This window comes from Uranotaenia lowii, chromosome 3 (assembly GCF_029784155.1).
Source record: "Uranotaenia lowii strain MFRU-FL chromosome 3, ASM2978415v1, whole genome shotgun sequence".
Taxonomy (NCBI): Eukaryota; Metazoa; Arthropoda; class Insecta; order Diptera; family Culicidae; genus Uranotaenia; species Uranotaenia lowii.
The window spans coordinates 268,333,621-268,351,488 of NC_073693.1; the positions used below are offsets into that span (position 1 = coordinate 268,333,621).

General features: G+C 35.7%; 2 protein-coding genes across 2 annotated transcripts in view; both read left to right on the forward strand.

Moving 5' to 3' along the window:
- LOC129751171 (6-phosphogluconate dehydrogenase, decarboxylating-like) overlaps nucleotides 1-13,136 on the forward strand; it is a 30,558-nt gene extending 17,422 nt beyond the window's left edge. The window contains exons 4-5 of the mRNA XM_055746523.1: nucleotides 11,697-11,941; nucleotides 12,006-13,136. Coding sequence (XP_055602498.1) covers nucleotides 11,697-11,941; nucleotides 12,006-12,974 — 1,214 coding nt within the window. The 3' untranslated portion in view covers nucleotides 12,975-13,136. The remainder of the gene's footprint in view (nucleotides 1-11,696; nucleotides 11,942-12,005) is intronic.
- A 741-nt stretch (nucleotides 13,137-13,877) lies between these two features.
- On the forward strand, nucleotides 13,878-15,296 carry LOC129757262 (protein bcn92-like). The gene is made up of 3 exons (XM_055754424.1): nucleotides 13,878-14,101; nucleotides 14,161-14,281; nucleotides 14,857-15,296. The coding sequence occupies exons 1-3, from the start codon at nucleotides 14,010-14,012 to the stop codon at nucleotides 14,926-14,928; spliced, it is 285 nt and encodes a 94-aa protein (XP_055610399.1). The 5' UTR covers nucleotides 13,878-14,009; the 3' UTR covers nucleotides 14,929-15,296.
- The last annotated feature ends 2,572 nt before the right edge of the window (nucleotides 15,297-17,868 follow it).

Here is a 17,868-nt window from a genome sequence, read left to right on the forward strand (position 1 = left end):
CAACGCCAAAATATTCTAGATTTCATACATAGAATCTAAAGCTTATAAATTGAAACTAAAATTAGTCTCAATACAAATTTTAAGATTGGAAATGTTATAATAAACATAATAAATATTCGTACGGATGACCATGAAGATTGGAAATGTGACCAATCCCAATGATCAGCAGCTTACAGTAGATTGTTAATGACATAAACAGCGAGTTGAATCACCCCCTCAACTGTTGAGCGACATAAGAGCCTGATATTACTTGTATTCCATAACTAGGTATCACCGAATTTAAAAATAAATGATGCTCTTCTACTTTGTACGCTCTTGACAATTCAATAACGATTAATTAATTATTATTGAGTTGAGTTTAAAACGTTTCAAATCAAGATAACCCGTCATAGAATTAAGCGATCGATATCTTAAACCCAGCCATGCGCGCCAAAAAAATGACTTAACAAACTAGGTCAGTCGATTGGCTGAGCCTGGTTGGACTGCCTGTGGATCAACAATAAGTGAGTTACTACTTCACCTGTCTACCCACTGTGACTCCCTCGATCAGAGATATTGCATAACAGGTTGTAGGCCCTAGGTTTGCCCGATGGGATTCGAACGTCACCTGGTGAGACCTTCACATCGCGATGTGGCTCCTAGACCGGCTGGCGGTCACGTGATGAGTTCACGCGATCAGTTTCGGAATTGGATCAGAATGATTCAATTAGGAACACACAGTATGTAAATATTATTGTGATAAAGTACTTGAAATCTTCTGATTATTGTAAATCGGTACCCTTTTTGCAGCATTTGGTTACTCGCCAAAGAAAAAAAACACCGTTACGCACCTACCTTATTTTGGCGCACGCATAAGGTAGTCATTAGCAAATTAGAGCCTTAAAGCTAGCAATTGTAGATTTTGCTGCCGCTTAGTGGTGACGTCTCAATGAGCTTACTTTCAAAGTTAGTATGGCCTCGAGTAGGTAATATACCAAGATCTTTGACCTGTTCAAGATCAAGTGATCGTCGTGAGGAACGCAGCCTAAACCACTCACTGAATGAATTTATTGTGCACTTAAGAGGAATCATGTGAGTGTGTCCCCTCCAACAATTCTATTCTGTATGAAAACGCAGGGTAATTGTTATAACCAAAAAGTCTCCTTAAAGATTATGAGACATTTATTGAGAGCTTATTAGGTATAGGGTAACGGACTTATTTTGGACCAGGGGACCTATTTTATCACCTTGTCTAGCTCTCTTATAAAGCAACTATTGATGAAAAAAATTAGTGCATTACATTAAGTGCCTGGGCTTCAACAATATTTGCTAAAAAATTTCATGATTATTTGTTTTATAAGAGAGTTAGACAAGGTGGTCCAAAATAAGTCTTGTGGTCCAAAATAAGTCCGTTACCCTATCTTAAGCTTGCTTCATATAGAATTGGAACAAAAATAATTGCCTGTATTTCAGTTATTTATTATTGAATTCAAGATCTTTTTTATAAAAATTTACTTCATACTTCTAAGAAAAAAATGCGTTACGGTTTCAAAAGAATTTTCGAACTTTTCCTGTAACACGGCTTATTAGGCGGCGTACACCTATCTTACTCCATCAGGCCTTCATCTGATTAATACCTTCGACACCCTTTTCCTTTGCCTTGAGTCTCCTCTTCATGATTGTCCAGTATTTCTCAATAAGGCGGAACTGGGGGCAGTTAGGTGGGTTGAGGTTTTTCTGAACAAACTGGACCTCTTTCTCTGCATACCATTTTTGAACGACTTTGCTGTAATGACAGCTTGTCAAATCTGGCCAAAACATTATCGAATGGTCGTGGGATCGAATGAACGGCAAAATTCGTTTTTGGAGACTCTCTTGTTAGTATACTTCCGACGCCACTGTCTAATTTGTAACGAAAACTTTCTTTTTTTTTACTAAAGCTGCAAATGTCTGCCAAATTATAAATTTTCGTGCAAATTTGTCGGCAAAAACAAATTTTAATTTGAATGAAACCTCCCCCCAAACCATAGTCAAGCAAAATTTTTGACCTAGGATTTGCCCGAAGTCAGCCTTGACATAGGTGCGTCCTTCAGAAGACAAAAAAAGTGGTCTGAAAAACCTACTAATCATTCGATTTCTAGTAAAAAAACTGTTTGAGCGGTGCACACAGGGGAAAACGATGTAAAAAGGTGATCAAAATTGTTTATGCCAAAACGGAGCGTTTTAGACCCATAGTGTCTTCGGTGCATTTTACCTACATTCAAAGAACTTTAGAATGAGCTTATGATAAAAATGATTAAATCACCTAGCAGTGAGATAGAAAAATTATTTTTTGTATTTTTCATTTTAGAGCACTTATGTCTTTGGCAAGTTTTTAGATTATAATAAATTTAGCAATTTTGTTGAAGACCTCAACATCGTAAAAGCAAACTCAAAAAAGTTAGAAGGGTTCAAAATAAAAAAATATTTTTTTATCAAAATTTTCAGTATTTTAACGATATCTTTCCAGGCCGAGCTTATTCGAGCAAGATATGTTTGAAAGAGTTTTGAGTCACTTGAAATCTAACAGTTTTGTCGAACACACTTAATAATAATATTCAGACTGAAACGAGTTAGATTGGAAAAACTAAGAAAAAAATAGCTGTTTTCGAACACCTGTATCTTTCTAGTTCGATTGAGTTCGGTTCATTTTTTGGTTGCATTAGAATAAGGCAGGTTTCAACGTTGTAAAAACATAGAGTTTACAATGTTAAGTTGTTTATTTTGTAGCTTTATAAATGATTAAAGTTAGCTATTTTAAAGGAATCTAGAGGACAAATTCCAAGTTTATTTAAACTGACAATTAGCAACCGTTTTCATTTTGGTGAAACTTTAGCCAAATCATTCTCTCGCACGCGTATGACGTTTTTAAGCCTCCATAGACGAACCTTATCATCTACCTTTCCGCTTACAATACAATATACTTGATGAATTTGCAGCTAATTTTAAATGCAAATTTCCTCTAGATTCCTTGAAAATAGCTAACTTTAATCATTTATAAAGCTACAAAATAAACAACTTAACATTGTAAACTCTATGTTTTTACAACGTTGAAACCTGCCTCATTCTAATGCAACCAAAAAATGAACCGAACTCAACCGAACTAGAAAGATACAGGTGTTCGAAAACAGCTATTTTTTCTTAGTTTTTCCAATCTAACTCGTTTCAGTCTGAATATTATTATTAAGTGTGTTCGACAAAACTGTTAGATTTCAAGTGACTCAAAACTCTTCCAAACATATCTTGCTCGAATAAGCTCGGCCTGGAAAGATATCGTTAAAATACTGAAAATTTTGATAAAAAAATATTTTTTTATTTTGAACCCTTCTAACTTTTTTGAGTTAGCTTCTACGATGTTGAGGTCTTCAACAAAATTGCTACATTTTTTATAATCTAAAAACTTGCCAAAGACATAAGTGCTCTAAAATGAAAAATACAAAAAATAATTTTTCTATCTCACTGCTAGGTGATTTAATCATTTTTATCAAAAGCTCATTTTAAAGTGCTTTGAATGTAGGTAAAATGCCCCGAAGACACTATGGGCCTAAAACGCTCCGTTTTGGCGTAAACAATTTTGATCACCTTTTAACATCGTTTTCTCCTGTGTGCGGTGGTAGAATTTTTGAAAAAATATGACTACACTGAAAGAAAAATCATGGTATTCCAAAATGAATAAAAATGTTTAATTTTACCATACGTTAATAGCGCTGATGTGGTCTTGTGGATAGGCTGGTGCGAGTCTGGTAACCCAGGCGTACTGGGTTCGATTCCCGGTATCGGCAAGAAAAACTATTGGGTTCGAATCCCATAAGTTATCGACAGGTGAGATGCTTGGGGAGTAAATAGAGGCCAGTCTCGAACCCACCCTTGTCCTTCTTTCAACTGGTATCAGGAGGGGTTGGTTTGTTATCTTGAACTGCATTCTATCCATATCCAGCCGGAATGGATATAATGAAGTGCATGATGGTCTAACCAACGTCTCACGATCGCTTTCTATTCTACGCTGCCACTCTAAACTTTAAAATTTCCTTCTCCAAACTATTCTAATTTTCATTTCCAGCGTCAGCTCCCCGAGCTATTTAAACGCCACAAAAAAAAAAAAAAAAAAAAAAAAATTACCATACGTTAATATAGTCGATATAAATAAAGTTTTAGTTATTTTGACGACTTTTTGGTTAATTTTACCACGCGGGGCAGAAAAAATATGGTAAACCTTAATGAAAAACGAGGTTTTATTTTACCATGCGCGAAATTTGTTGATAAATATATAGTTTTGGTTATTCTGACGATCTTTTGGTTAATGCTACCACGTGGGCCAAAAGTAAATGTGGTAAACCTACATAAAAAGCGGTTTAATTTTACCATGTGGAACGTTTTGTGCATTCGAATATAAAATTTTGGTTATCGTGGCAATACTGTGGTACATTTTACCATGGTTGTCAATAGCCAAAATACTTTAATTAGTTGTGTCATCTTGCACTTTGTTGCCTCCTTGCCATTGAAATGGCTTTGAATTTTAATTTATTGTTGAAACATTGGAAACAATATTGATTTTGTGCTATGTGCCGCGATCTTTAAGGTAAAGTGTTTTGGTGTGGGATATGTCACAAAAGATATTATGTTTTATTTATCCGCAGAAGGCCATTACAATCTGGAGTGCAAGCAGAGTCATCAACGGCCGCTAATTTCAACAGTATATAAAATGTTCAAGAGTAAGTACATTTTATTAGTATTTCAGCACAATATTTAACTTTTTTATATTTTTAGGGCACGGAACGATTCTTACAAAATTTGCCAATTCAATTTAGTAACATGCTTCGAAAACAAATACATAATATTCAAAGTTTGGCCTTTTTTGACGTGCTTTTCATTACAGCTCCACTTAGCCTACCCACACCGCCACTATTTAAACAATTTCTGAGATTGCTGTGGTGTATACCTACACATTTTACTTTTTGAAATCAAAAATGATATGAATCTATTTTTTTTAACTTCCTCATTGTTAATATTTATTAAAAACTTCTTCATCAATTATGAATCTGTCTAGTTTTTTTTTAACTTCTTCATCAATTATATTTATAAATTTCTGAATTCATGTAACATCATTTCATTTTCAGGATACCTAGCAGTTAAAAAAAGCATACAAATTAATGGTATGGTGTAGATAAATAACGATACCTTATTTCACATTGTCTTAAAAAGCCATTTCATTCTTTATTTTTCAACCTTTTATCATACAGTAACAGAATGTATTTTCACCTTAAATAGCTCATTCATAACAGTATTTTCAAAATAGGACAGGGAACAACGGAATAAAATATATTCCAACATCTGTGGTGGACACCGTATAACTCTAGCTAAAAAATATTCAATTCAATCAATCAATACACTGCCGCTGTATTATAACGGTTTAAAATATTTTTTTTCGTGGAGTTATTTTTTAGGTGTTTTTGCATCAAAATATTCTGATTTTTTTTTCTCTTTCTACATCTTTCAAAAAAAGAAAAATGTCATTGATTCGTTTCTGAATTTGTTTTTTTCCGATATATTGCATGAATCTCAAAAATAAACAACTTGTGTTAAAACGCTCAACTTTGTTCGTATATTTCATATGAGGTGTAAATAACTAGGTATTCTTCCAAAAATTTAGAATAAAATTCATTTTTGCACCTTCTTCCTACGAAATTAATAACATGTGTTTAAGAGTTTTCCGGTAGTACAAACAGATACAATTGGTGAACACCCATTTCTCATTGAATCAGCATAACGTTTAATACATAACGAGGTGTGTGCTTATTGTTATTTTTCAATTCCCAGTGAACTATTTCGGATTGTTTATTACATCTTAAAAAAACGGTTACCTAGCACAAGATTAAAACAAAAATATGAAAAAATTGTTTTGGGTCTTAGTTAAAACTAAATTTTATTTGTGGCAGAAAGTTAAGTATGCGAGAACTTGTAATGGTATCCCTTTTGATTTCTGATCAAATTTTAATTGAGTAATACGAAATCCTAGGAGCTTAGGAAAATAGAATTTTAACCAAGATAGCATAACACTAGTCAAAAGTGTCTCCTGATCATATCCTTTTACCCAATCCACACAAATGATTTTTTTTGCTAGGATGCAGAGGTGACCTCGGTCCTAAAGCATGAATTGTTATTCTTTCAATCCTTTTTCTCTATTTTCCTTCTATCTATTGACTACTAGGACGTGGCCGGCGCCGTTATTGATGTGTAAAGAGAGAGCATCAGTTTTGTTCATTGTGAATGTGCTGTCAATCCCAGATACCATTCATTTGACCTCTGGACAAAATTGGTGGCCTCGGTCAATCACGGAGTAGCAACCATTGGCGATGTGGAATTCATTCTACTGAGCCACGCCTTCGATCATGGAATTTGAAATGTGTTAGTTTTAATAACGATAAAAAAAATTTTTTGGTTGATGAAGCTTATTAAGAACTATTGATTTAGATAATTTCTCATAATGCAGTTCATGTTCAATGATTTAAGGTGGATGTGAGTAGTCAATCAAGCTAAGCTAAGCTAGCTAAGCTTTAGGGCACGGAACGATTCGAGAAGACCAAAATAAAATCTTAGGACAACCGCGGAACACCGGAAACAAAATGTCGAAGGAACCTTCATCAAGTTAGGTTTTGGCATATAGTTCCTGATCCAGTGTTAATGACAACAATATTATATGTGAAAAAAATACGGGGATAGTAACAGTGATGAATAAATAAACCAACATTTTAAAAATTTAAATGATTTCATTGAATGCATGGATTAATTACCATAATTTTGTCTTAAATACCATGGCATAGTAAAATCGACCGTCATTCTGCCATAACGCACCATAACACGTTCACATGGTAATTTTAACCAATCTGTTGTTCAAGATAAACAAAAACGTACTCGAAAAAAAACATCTGTTTTTATTTTTAAATTTACCCTCGGATTTGGTAACGGTTACCATGATTTTTTTTCGGTGTACAAAATTTATTCTAATTCTAACATTTTCTTGTCTTTAGATTTTTGATGCAACAAAAATTGAATTTACTGGAATTTTTCAAAGTTGACTACTTTGCGCGATTTTTTTTTTACAAATTTAAATTTGATCTGTTTTTGTGGTCAACCGTCAGGTTGTACCCGGATTACCCGGAGGTGATTTAGACAGAGAGCAGAGCAAATATACTGAATATACTTTTGATTGGTCCAAACAAAGAAACAGCAGTAACAGCACTGAACATCCGGATGTAACCTAACGCCGAACTAAAAAAAAAAGAGATAAAATTTCAATATGTAAAGGAATCAACTTTGAAAAATTGTAGTAAATTCATTTATCGATGTATCAAAAACCTAAAGACAACAAAATGTTAAAATTAGAATAAATTTTGTAGTCATATTTTTTTTTTAACTTTACCACCCCTCAAAAAGTATTCAAAAGAAATCGAATGAAAAGTAGATTTTTCAGACCACTTTTTTGAACTTTTTGTGACCCTTTCATCAAAAAATAAATAAAAATATTTCTTGACTTCATTATGTAGACCATAACTTAAGCTTTCATATGCATAAGATAGATATTTTTGAGTATGTAATCCATGAGCTGCAATAATTTGTCTGAGGCATGTTTTTTTAGGATTTTTTCTTTCCTGCTGAATAATGAGAAAACTAGTAGCTTAAGCAGTATATAATGTTCCAAACATATTTTACTGACATTACAAGGTTTCTAGTGATATGAGTTTCGTTGCAATCGTTTAGATATGAAAAGAGTTATAACGATTTTAGCTTGGAGTGCCAAATTAACACTCCTAAACCTGATAAGGGTAACGAAAGTGCGGATGAGGGTTAAGGAATCGGGATCTTCAGCTCTTCGTTCCTCTTAGCCTGAACAATTACGGGGCTAACTCTGCAATAATTGGCGTCATTAGGACTTTCAACCGCTTCTCAGAGCATTTGGATTTTGACATTTTGAAGGTTGTATTTCGGAGAAGAATTTTTAGTGTTCTAAGTTCAGTGTGGATTTGTATTTGTAGTTAGTCTCCTAATTTTAAAATATCATTTGGATCAATATATGATCTGTTGATTTAATAATAAATAAATAAATACAAAGAAATAAAAAAAACTCAACGTACAGTCGTTTTGCGGAATGTTAAGAACTTTCAAAACTGTCCACCAGGAGCGCCACAATATAAGCCATAAGTTTGTTCCAATTCTAAATTAAGCAAGCTTTAGCTGCTATGGATCTTCATTATTAAAACAGTTAATTTGAAATGTACAGGGTGACAATAGAATTCCCGTACTTAAGAGCTTAGAACTGCTTCATAAATGGTTGGGATTCGACCAGACCGAACTGAACGCCATAAAATTGATTTCGAGAAAATTCGAGTTCAAAGTTCACAGACTTACTAATGATTCCATTCCATTAGATATTCCATTTAGATTATTTTACCATCACATTTGGATTTTTTCCTCTCATATTGGGATCAATAAAATTTACTTTGATTCAAATACATTATCCTTAGCATCGATGTGATGTTGTCCCTTCTAAGGGTCCGGCGGCGCCGATTGACCGACGCATAGGGCTGAGATAAATAAAAGATATCCACTGCTGGCGATCCGGAGCCAGCGTCTTCACTTGCTGCCAGTCAAGGTTCTCGTCAATTGTGCGGATTTCAGCGGCTAGACTACACAGCCACGAGCCATCTGGATTAAAGTCAAGCGCCTCTCTGCAAATCTCGTTTTCATCTCTACGCAGCGTGTGCCCTATCCATCTCCACTTACGTTCTCGAATCTCGAGTTCTAGCGCCTTTTGATGACACCGGCGATGAAGTTCCACGTTTGAGATCCAGTTGCTAGGTCACCAAGCGCGGATGATGTACCGCAGGCAGCGATTCATGTTGTCCCTTGGAATCGAAAATTGTACTTTGAATCAAAATCTCAAATACTACAAATATTTTAATTCGAAAAATAATAATAATTTAAAAAAAAAGATTTTTCTTAAGTTTTGCATTTCGTTTTCATCCTGGACCAAATTTCCGGAAGTCTGTAAAGAAGAGAGGATAATAATTTAAAGAGGTTTACGGTCAAAATTTGGTCAAGGGAAAACGCGTGTAAATCGGTGAAATCGTTTATTTAAAAAATCAAATTTAATTTCTTTTTCAAGTTTAATTAGTATAAAATTCAGGAAAAATATTCAGTTAGGCTTCCGCTTTTAAAATCAGAATTTCCGGGCCTTACGCTTAACCATCAGATTTTGTACAGCCACCTTGTCCACCTTCTTCGCCGCAGAAAGCCAGTTTGCCTTGAACTGCTGCTCGTCCTTAGCAGATTTTTTGGTCTTCTTTAGGTTCTTTGGTCTTCCTTTAGGTTGACAATAGCCCAGTATTTCTCAATTGGGTGGAGCTCTGGCGTGTTGGGAGGGTTCTTGTCCTTGGGAACCACCTGCACGTTGTTGGTCCATGTCCATGTCCTTTTTACCGTAATGGCAAGAACAAAAAAAAAACAAAAGAAACAACCGTGTTTCTTCAGGAAAAGCAGCAGACGTTTATTCAAACACTCTTTCACGTAAATTTCTTGGTTGACAGTCCTGGAAGCTATGAAAATGCTGCTTTTCCAGCCACAGGTACAGATGGCTTGCCAAACCAGATATTTCTTCGCGAACTTTGACAGTTTCATGTGCTTGAAAATATCTGCTACCTTTCCCTTTCCTTTTGCCGTATAAAACTCCGGTCCCGGAAGCTGCTTGTAGTCGGCTTTGACGTAGGTTTCGTCGTCCATTGCCATGCAGTCAAACTTCGTCAGTATCGTCGTGTACAGCCTCCGGGATCGCGCTTTGGCCGTCGTATTTTGTTTATCATCGCGATTTGGAGTCACTACCTTCTTGTAAGTCGAAAGTCCGGCTTGTTTTTTGGCTCGATGCACGGTTGTAGACAATACACCCATCTTATTTGCGGCATCTCGGAGAGAGAGGTTAGGGTTTCGCTTGAAACTACCGGCAACTGTCTTTGTCGTCTCAGCGGCTTCCGTTTTTCGATTTCCCCCCGATCCAGACTTCCTGGCTGTCGACAAACGTTCCCCAAACACTTTAATTACATTTGTAACGGTTGATTTGGTAACTTTTAGCGGTTTTGCCAGCTTTGCGTGCGAGAAGCTCAGATTTTCGCAATGCGCGAGCAGAATTTTGATACGCTGCTCTTCTTCCTTGGACGGCATTTTGACAACTGAAGAGTGAATTGCAAAATCAAAATAGGAGCAACATTCTACACACACACACACACCTTCAAAATGAGGGGTGTTCAGGTTTTTTAAATGCAAAATTGAAAGAAATACGTCAAGTTGATATACATATATACCAAATTTTGACCGTATCACTCTTTATGTTATCAAGACACAACTGAACGACAAAAATACTTTCGCTAAAGACATTGAATGAAATGTAAGGGAGGTTATTAACACTAGCAACTTTAAGATCATAGTACAAATCTCATTTCTGAAATTTTGCCCGCCTATTGAAAATGTTGGCCACCCAACATCTCAGCTTTATCTCTCACATTTCATTAACCTACCAGCATTTGAAAGATTTTGGAAGTGCTGAAGCTACGCCTACGACTCTTTCCGAATAATTATCTGACTTGTTTACTTTGAATCCGACGACGCACGCAACACAAGTTTAACATTTACATTTAATTTTAAATCAAACATATATAATTTTACATGGTTTGTGATATAAAATCCATTAACCGCATTGATCTTTACATCACAGCATGTAAAATTACAGCAACACAATGTATTTCTATTCACTTTTAAAAAAGACTAAAAATTCATTGATCGGTACTGCACCGGTCATGAATAATGCTCTTGTTGTTTAATATGTGTCTTAATCTATGTTCACTATGACACTTTAATCCATTTGCTCGTAAACACCATTATTTGTGATCGTACCTTAGCATAAGATCAACTCTCTCTCGCAACATAGCGAACATCGCGGAGAGAGTTCACACAATAGTATGTGAGCCATTTTAATTAGTTTAGAATAGATCAGTACCTTGAATTAAAAGCACGAAATTTTACTTCATCTCCAATAAAGCCTAATTAAATTAAGTCCAATTAAGCGACTTCTCAATAGTGGATCCGAAATCGGCAATTGTGGTGAACAAATCGCAACTATAACGTGCATACTGTGTGGTGCTTACTCGCAAACCTACCCCAAAGAGGAAAACAAATTCTTCCCCCAGCGGGTGAACAGCTGACTAGTGAAGTGCCGAAGACTTACCTGGACATTCTTGCTGCTGGTAGATGCCGTCGACGAGAGACGGGAAGAAATCCCTCGAAATCCGAACCCCCCCATCGGCCGTGCCCGAACAGTGTTAAGAAAATCTTAAATCAGCATATTAACATCTAGTATCTGGTATCAAAAACTGAAATCTGAATCAAATTTTTCTATCTGAAATGAGGAATTTCAATTCTTGATATGAAATCTGAATCCTCAATTTGGATCATAGATCTGGTTCTGAAATCTAAAATCTGCTTTAGAAATCTGAATCTGAAATCTTCGAATTAGTTACACATTTAGACTTATTCAGGTTTTCAAATCTTGAATATGAATATGAAGCCAAAAACTGAATCTGTGATCTTGTCCTACGAGCTCATAAGTATTTTTTCTCTATAATCTTCGTCAGCTGGAAGTGCGGTAGATGATTTCATCAACCAGCTGTTGCCATTCATCGAGAAGGGAGACGTCATCATCGATGGGGGCAACTCCGAACATCAGGACTCGGCTCGCCGTTACGAGGAACTTAAGGCCAAGGGTATCCTCTATGTGGGGTCCGGTGTCAGTGGCGGCGAAGAAGGTGCACGATATGGCCCCTCACTCATGCCCGGCGGTCATCCGGATGCTTGGCCGCTGATCAAGGACATTTTCCAGGTTCGTTTTTTAGTAATTCTGTGAGGAAGAGTTTCACTATTTTATGATCTTTTTTCAATTTCAGGCCATTTGCGCCAAATCCAACGGTGATCCTTGCTGCGAATGGGTGGGAGAAGGTGGTGCCGGACATTTCGTCAAGATGGTTCACAACGGTATTGAGTACGGTGATATGCAGTTGATCTGCGAAGCGTACCATCTGATGTTGGCCCTCGGAATGAGCCAAAAGGAAATGGCGCAGGAGTTCGATGAATGGAACAAGGGTGTTTTGGACTCGTTCCTTATCGAGATTACCAGAGATATTTTGAACTACAAGGATGAAGACGGTTATTTGTTGGAGCGTATTAGAGACACTGCTGGACAGAAGGGAACTGGTAAGTGGACTGCCATCGCTGCTTTGCACCACGGAGTGCCAGTAACTCTGATCGGTGAAGCAGTGTTCTCGCGATGCCTGTCGGCATTGAAGGAAGAGCGTGCCAAAGCCAGCAAACAGTTGGCAGGTCCCAATGTGAAGCCTTCGGTCGCTGACAAAAAGGCTTTCCTCACGCACATTCGCAATGCCCTGTATTGCGCCAAGATCGTTTCCTACGCTCAAGGATTCATGTTGCTGCGCGAAGCTGCGAATGAGTATAAATGGAATCTGAACTACGGTGGTATCGCTCTGATGTGGCGAGGAGGGTGCATCATTCGGAGTGTCTTCCTCGGAAACATCCGTGATGCTTTTGTGCGCAATCCTCAACTTTCCAACCTGCTGCTGGACAACTTCTTCAAGGATGCCATCGTCAAGAATCAGCAATCCTGGCGCGAGGTTGTCAGCCAGGCCGTTCTCTGGGGTGTGCCGGTTCCGGCTTTGTCCGCTGCCCTGGCCTTCTTTGACGGATATCGCTCGGAACGGCTTCCTGCCAATTTGCTGCAAGCTCAGCGTGATTACTTTGGAGCCCATACCTACGAAATTCTCGGCAAGGAGGGCAAATTCGTGCACACCAACTGGACCGGAAAGGGTGGAAACGTTTCCGCCAGTACCTATTTGGCTTAAGGAAATGGCGCATAGAACCTCTGTCATTTACACATTCCCACTACCCATCACTGTTTTGTGGTACTACTCAATTTGCGTAATTTATTGTTGTTCATTTGTTTAGGAATCAAAATTCTTTCCTGTTTTTTTTTTATATAAAATTCATTATGAATATTCATTAAAGATTTTTTTATGTTTCTGTTAATGATGACATTCCGGAGTGACTGCGAAAATGGCCGTGGCTATTAAAATTTTGTTGATTGATCGAAAAAATTCTAAATTGATAAATTTCAAATCCAAATTATCACTATCATATTTCATCTTCTTTTTTCTTTTTTTTTTGTTTTACTTGTTTTATTTTATCTTGTTCCATTTCATTGTTCCTTGATTTATCGAGCTTTTTTAGCTTCTGTTTTATTTAGTTTATATTATTATTTCTTCTTTCATCTTGTTCGTTCATGTGTGTGTTATCTTGTTTTATATTGTTATATTCTGATGTTTTATCATTTTGTTTGTTGTTTTACTAGTAGGTGTTGTTGTTTCTAGTTTGATCATTTTGTCTTCTTGTTTACTTTTGTTCTATTTTATTTTATCATGATTTTTTTCGTGTCTTGTGTTGTTTTTTCTTGTTCTATTTTGTTTTATCCAGTTGAATTCACAAAGAATCACCAAACCAATATAAAAGAATAATGAACCATACTTGTGAAGAATTCAGTTACAGATGATAAGTGTCAGAATTATTTGAAAACCTTGATAAATAGTTTGCTTTTACAATCTTTTTAAAACCCTCCTGATGCCTCTGATAAAAATTCTTCCTACCTACCGAAGCGCCTCTCGTGTCAATTATCAGAACTAAAAATTTGAAGCTCCCTCTTATGGCGACGCTCATGCGGTTCACATGCCGGTTTTCGTCGTCGCGATGTCAAAATAGTTTCATCCTTCGGTTTGTTTTGGTTGCATTTCTCGCAAGTAATCTCCTGTTTGTGATCGCTGATTACAGTGATTTCGCTCCCGGTTATTCGCTCGTACGTTTGCGACCCTCGACTGCCGGACGCTATGTCCAGCGGAAGCATCTCCAGAATGAAGGTTCTTTCGTTGTATAGACAGTTGATTCGTGAATCGCAAAAGTTCACCTCCTACAATTTCCGGTAAGCGATGGTTGGTTTGATTGAAATTCGTTTTATTCATTTTTGTTAATTTTCAACAGAAATTATGCCTTGAGACGCATTCGGGACTCGTTCCGGGACAATAAGGCGCTCAATGATTCGGCACTGATCGAGAACCAGCTGCAATTCGGACAGAAGAATCTGGAGATGATTAGGCGACAGGTAAGATAGACGATGGCAGTGGTTCAACAATCTCCACGTTGTTTACGTGCGTGATGTAACAACCACTACTCGGGTGGCTTTATCAGTCGCTATCAAACGGCTTGAAGCTATTTGAACGCTTCAGGAAATAAGCTTCTTTACGCATCGGTTGTACATCTGATAAGAAAAATTTCATATCATCACAAAAAACATCGAAAATTGTGAACTAATTCTCTCCTATCACTTGACAATAACAATTAAATTGATGTAGGAGTTCAACTAAATTTTTTGTAAATTATAATTCGGAATCAGATTCAAGTTTCAAGTATTTTATTGATGACTCAGAATTTTATTTAAATTAGAATTTTGAATTTAAATTTTAAATTATGCTTTGATATTAAAAATTCCCCTAATTACCTATAGACCAAGACTTCAAATTCTTGATTAAAAAATCTGTTAGAATTCCGTATTGATAATTTAATTTCATCATCCAATTTATTTTAGCATCGAAACTTCTACATCTTCAAGTTAATTGTCGGAAGACAAACAAATCCTACTTAATCTTCAATGATATCTAAAAACCTTTCTTCTTTTAGGTACTGGTCAGCCAACTCTACCAAACAGACAAGCTGGTCATCGAACAAAGTAGCAGCTCACAATCGCCCTAGAATGGCGACGACCGAATGACATCCTATTGGGGGTAGTTAAGTAGATGATTGTTACACTAAAGTGGTAATTGAACGGCGAACTATTGCAGAACCATCACTCAAATAATTCTGGAACGTAAGTTTTTCTTAGCTTATCTTTATTCAATTTTCGAAAAGAAAATTTGCTAAGCCACAAAAACCAATTAAAATCTTTTAAGAAACGATCAATTACAACTAGTAGTTTATGTATGTATTACACACTATATCGAACGTCATTCTGATGACAAAAGCTCGTTTTGAACACTGCGTTTTTTTTCTTTATGCCAAGTTTACCTAGTTTGTAGACTAAGGGGGTGACAAAAAATAAGAACAATAAATTGTTAGATTTATGGAATGCTTCAGTTTATTGTATCCGAACATCAAATCAAGTTGTCAGTTGAATATTGTATAGGGATTCAGGATATGATTGGGATCGAATGTATTTTTAATATCTTTCATGAGCGCTATCGATTGAGCCGATTTTGATTGCTCCAAATAGTTGGTCTTCAGCAGGCCGATTCCATGCTCCGCACTAATGCTTCCTCGAAGATTGGAAGTGAATCCGTACACGAACTTGTCGATTTGCTGATGCATTTCGTCGGTCAGTTCATCGCCTGCAACTGTAAGATGGATGTTAGAATCTCCTGGAATTAAAACATTCGAAAAAGATGTTAAGAAACTGGTAAACCGTAAATTGAAGTTTAATACCAATATGTCCGAAGCCACACACAAGGCTGGCCGCATTTCCCACAAAGCGTCTGGTTTTTTTTTTTTTTTTTTTTTTTTTAAATAAAATAAAGTTGTTTATTCACAAAACATACACATTAGTTACAAAGGTTTACATATTTTCCAAAATGTTTCTTCAATACAACTCTATGATTCCATTTGTATTCGTTCAGGCGTTTTTTTAAAATGTATAAATTTCCTATTCTTCCTAAATTAAAGCTCATTCCCCTAGCGACTAACCATAGCACAGTTTTTTGACATTGGTTTTTGGGCTGTATTTTCCACGAAAGAATATCTTCAAGAGATTGTACAGATATTTTGAATTTTTCTCTAATGACTTTTTCTATCCACTTCCATACAGGCTTTGCATTTGTGCATTCTTTGATGCGATGTATATTCGTATCCGGCTCTGAGCAAATTTCGCAATTGCTGTTTTCTAGGCGACCTATATTATACGAACGTAATTTTTCTTTGTTTGGCAACAAATCATTAACTAACACAAATAATCGCGATCTATCTTCAGCTGCTAAGAAGTTGCTATTTAAATTTTCCCAAATTGTTTCCCAATTTATAAGTGGTAAATTTTCTTCAATTTTTGGAATGATCTTTTTTGTATCAATGAAATACCGATATAAAGCTCTGACATTTGTCAATGAAAAGTTGGTTTTTAAAATAATCGCTTCTTCAATCCAAGCTCTCCCATTCCTCGGTAAAATTTCAAATGATCTTAGGTTAAGGAGATAGACCTCATCCATATTTTCATTTCCACTGGTTTCATAAAGAATATTGCGGATAAACAAAGCTTTAGCTTTACTCTCAGGATCTATGAGATTTAGTCCACCTTCTTCAGGCCTTAAATATAACTGATTCCTTTCTATTTTAAAAATAAAAATTTTCCAGAAAAACTGTCCTACTGCCTTTTTTATTTTAGCTATGTGTTGATTAGTAGGAGGGAATACTTGTGCTACATACCAAAATTTAGATAAAACAAAGACATTCAAATAAATTACTTTATCGATTAAATTCATACCACGAAACTTGCTGTGCAGTAATTGTAATTCTAAATTATCAATTAGTTTTTTATAAGTTAAATTTATAGTACTAGTCCATTTGCATGTAATCATCACTCCTAATATTCTTTGAGACTGTACTTCTTGTATAGGAAAAGGACCTCCTTTACAATTATTTATCCGAATAAAAGATGATTTTCCAAGGTTCAACTTTATTTTTGAGGACCTGCTGTAAGAATCTATTAAGCTTTTCATCAAATCAAACTCTTTTTCATCCCTTACAAAAATCGTGAGATCATCAGCATAGGCCATTATCGTCTGAAACCTATCAAATACTAGTAACCCTTTGATATTAAGTTGCAGTTTTCGAACAAGAGGTTCAATATAAATTACAAATAGAATCATGCTCAATGGGCAGTCTTGTCGAAATGACGAGTTGATTTTAAATTCCGATGTAAAAAATCCATTGAATATTACTTTAGAAGTAGCAGTTGAATATATGTTCTTTATACAAGTAATTAAAGAATCGGGAAATCCAAACTTACTCATAATTTTCCATAAGAATACATGATTAACTTTATCAAACGCCTTTTCAAGATCTAAGCTTACTAAAAATCCTTTGAGTTTTTTTATTTTCCATTGATTTTGTTATTAATCTGCGAATATTTTTCAAGCTATCTATACAAGATTTATTCTCTGTGCAAGCTATTTGGAATGGTCCTAAAATTTTATTTAAAATATGTGAAACTCGTTTTGCAATAATCTTCATTAGTAATTTGTAGTCAGTATTCAATAAACTAATTGGTCGCAAATCTTGAATACTTCGAGAATTGCCCGTTTTTGGTATCAATGTGATAATTCCTGCAGAAAATTCTTTAGGTGGCAAAATACTATTCGAAAAGTACAAATTAAACAATTTAAGCATGTCGTCAACTATATTATAGAAATTTTTGAGGTAAAACTCATATGTTATGCCGTCAGGCCCTGGTGATTTCTTTTTTAGTGCATGATTGGAGGACTGTTTTAAGCTCGTCAGCAGTGATCGGAGCAGTAAGAGAAATTTTATCACTTTCATCTAAAGCATTTTCTATTAAATCTAAAGAATCATCACTATCATTATTTGTATTTATACTTTCGCCTGCAAATAAGTTAGAATAATGATCAAAAATTTTTTTACCCACGACCG

Coding starts and splice junctions, on each gene's coding strand:
- LOC129757262 (XM_055754424.1), top strand. CDS start 14,010: ATGTCCAGCGGAAGCATCTCCAGAATGAAGGTTCTTTCGTTGTATAGA. Junction 14,102..14,160: donor TTCACCTCCTACAATTTCCG/GTAAGCGATGGT, acceptor AATTTTCAACAG/AAATTATGCCTTGAGACGCA. Junction 14,282..14,856: donor TGGAGATGATTAGGCGACAG/GTAAGATAGACG, acceptor TTCTTCTTTTAG/GTACTGGTCAGCCAACTCTA.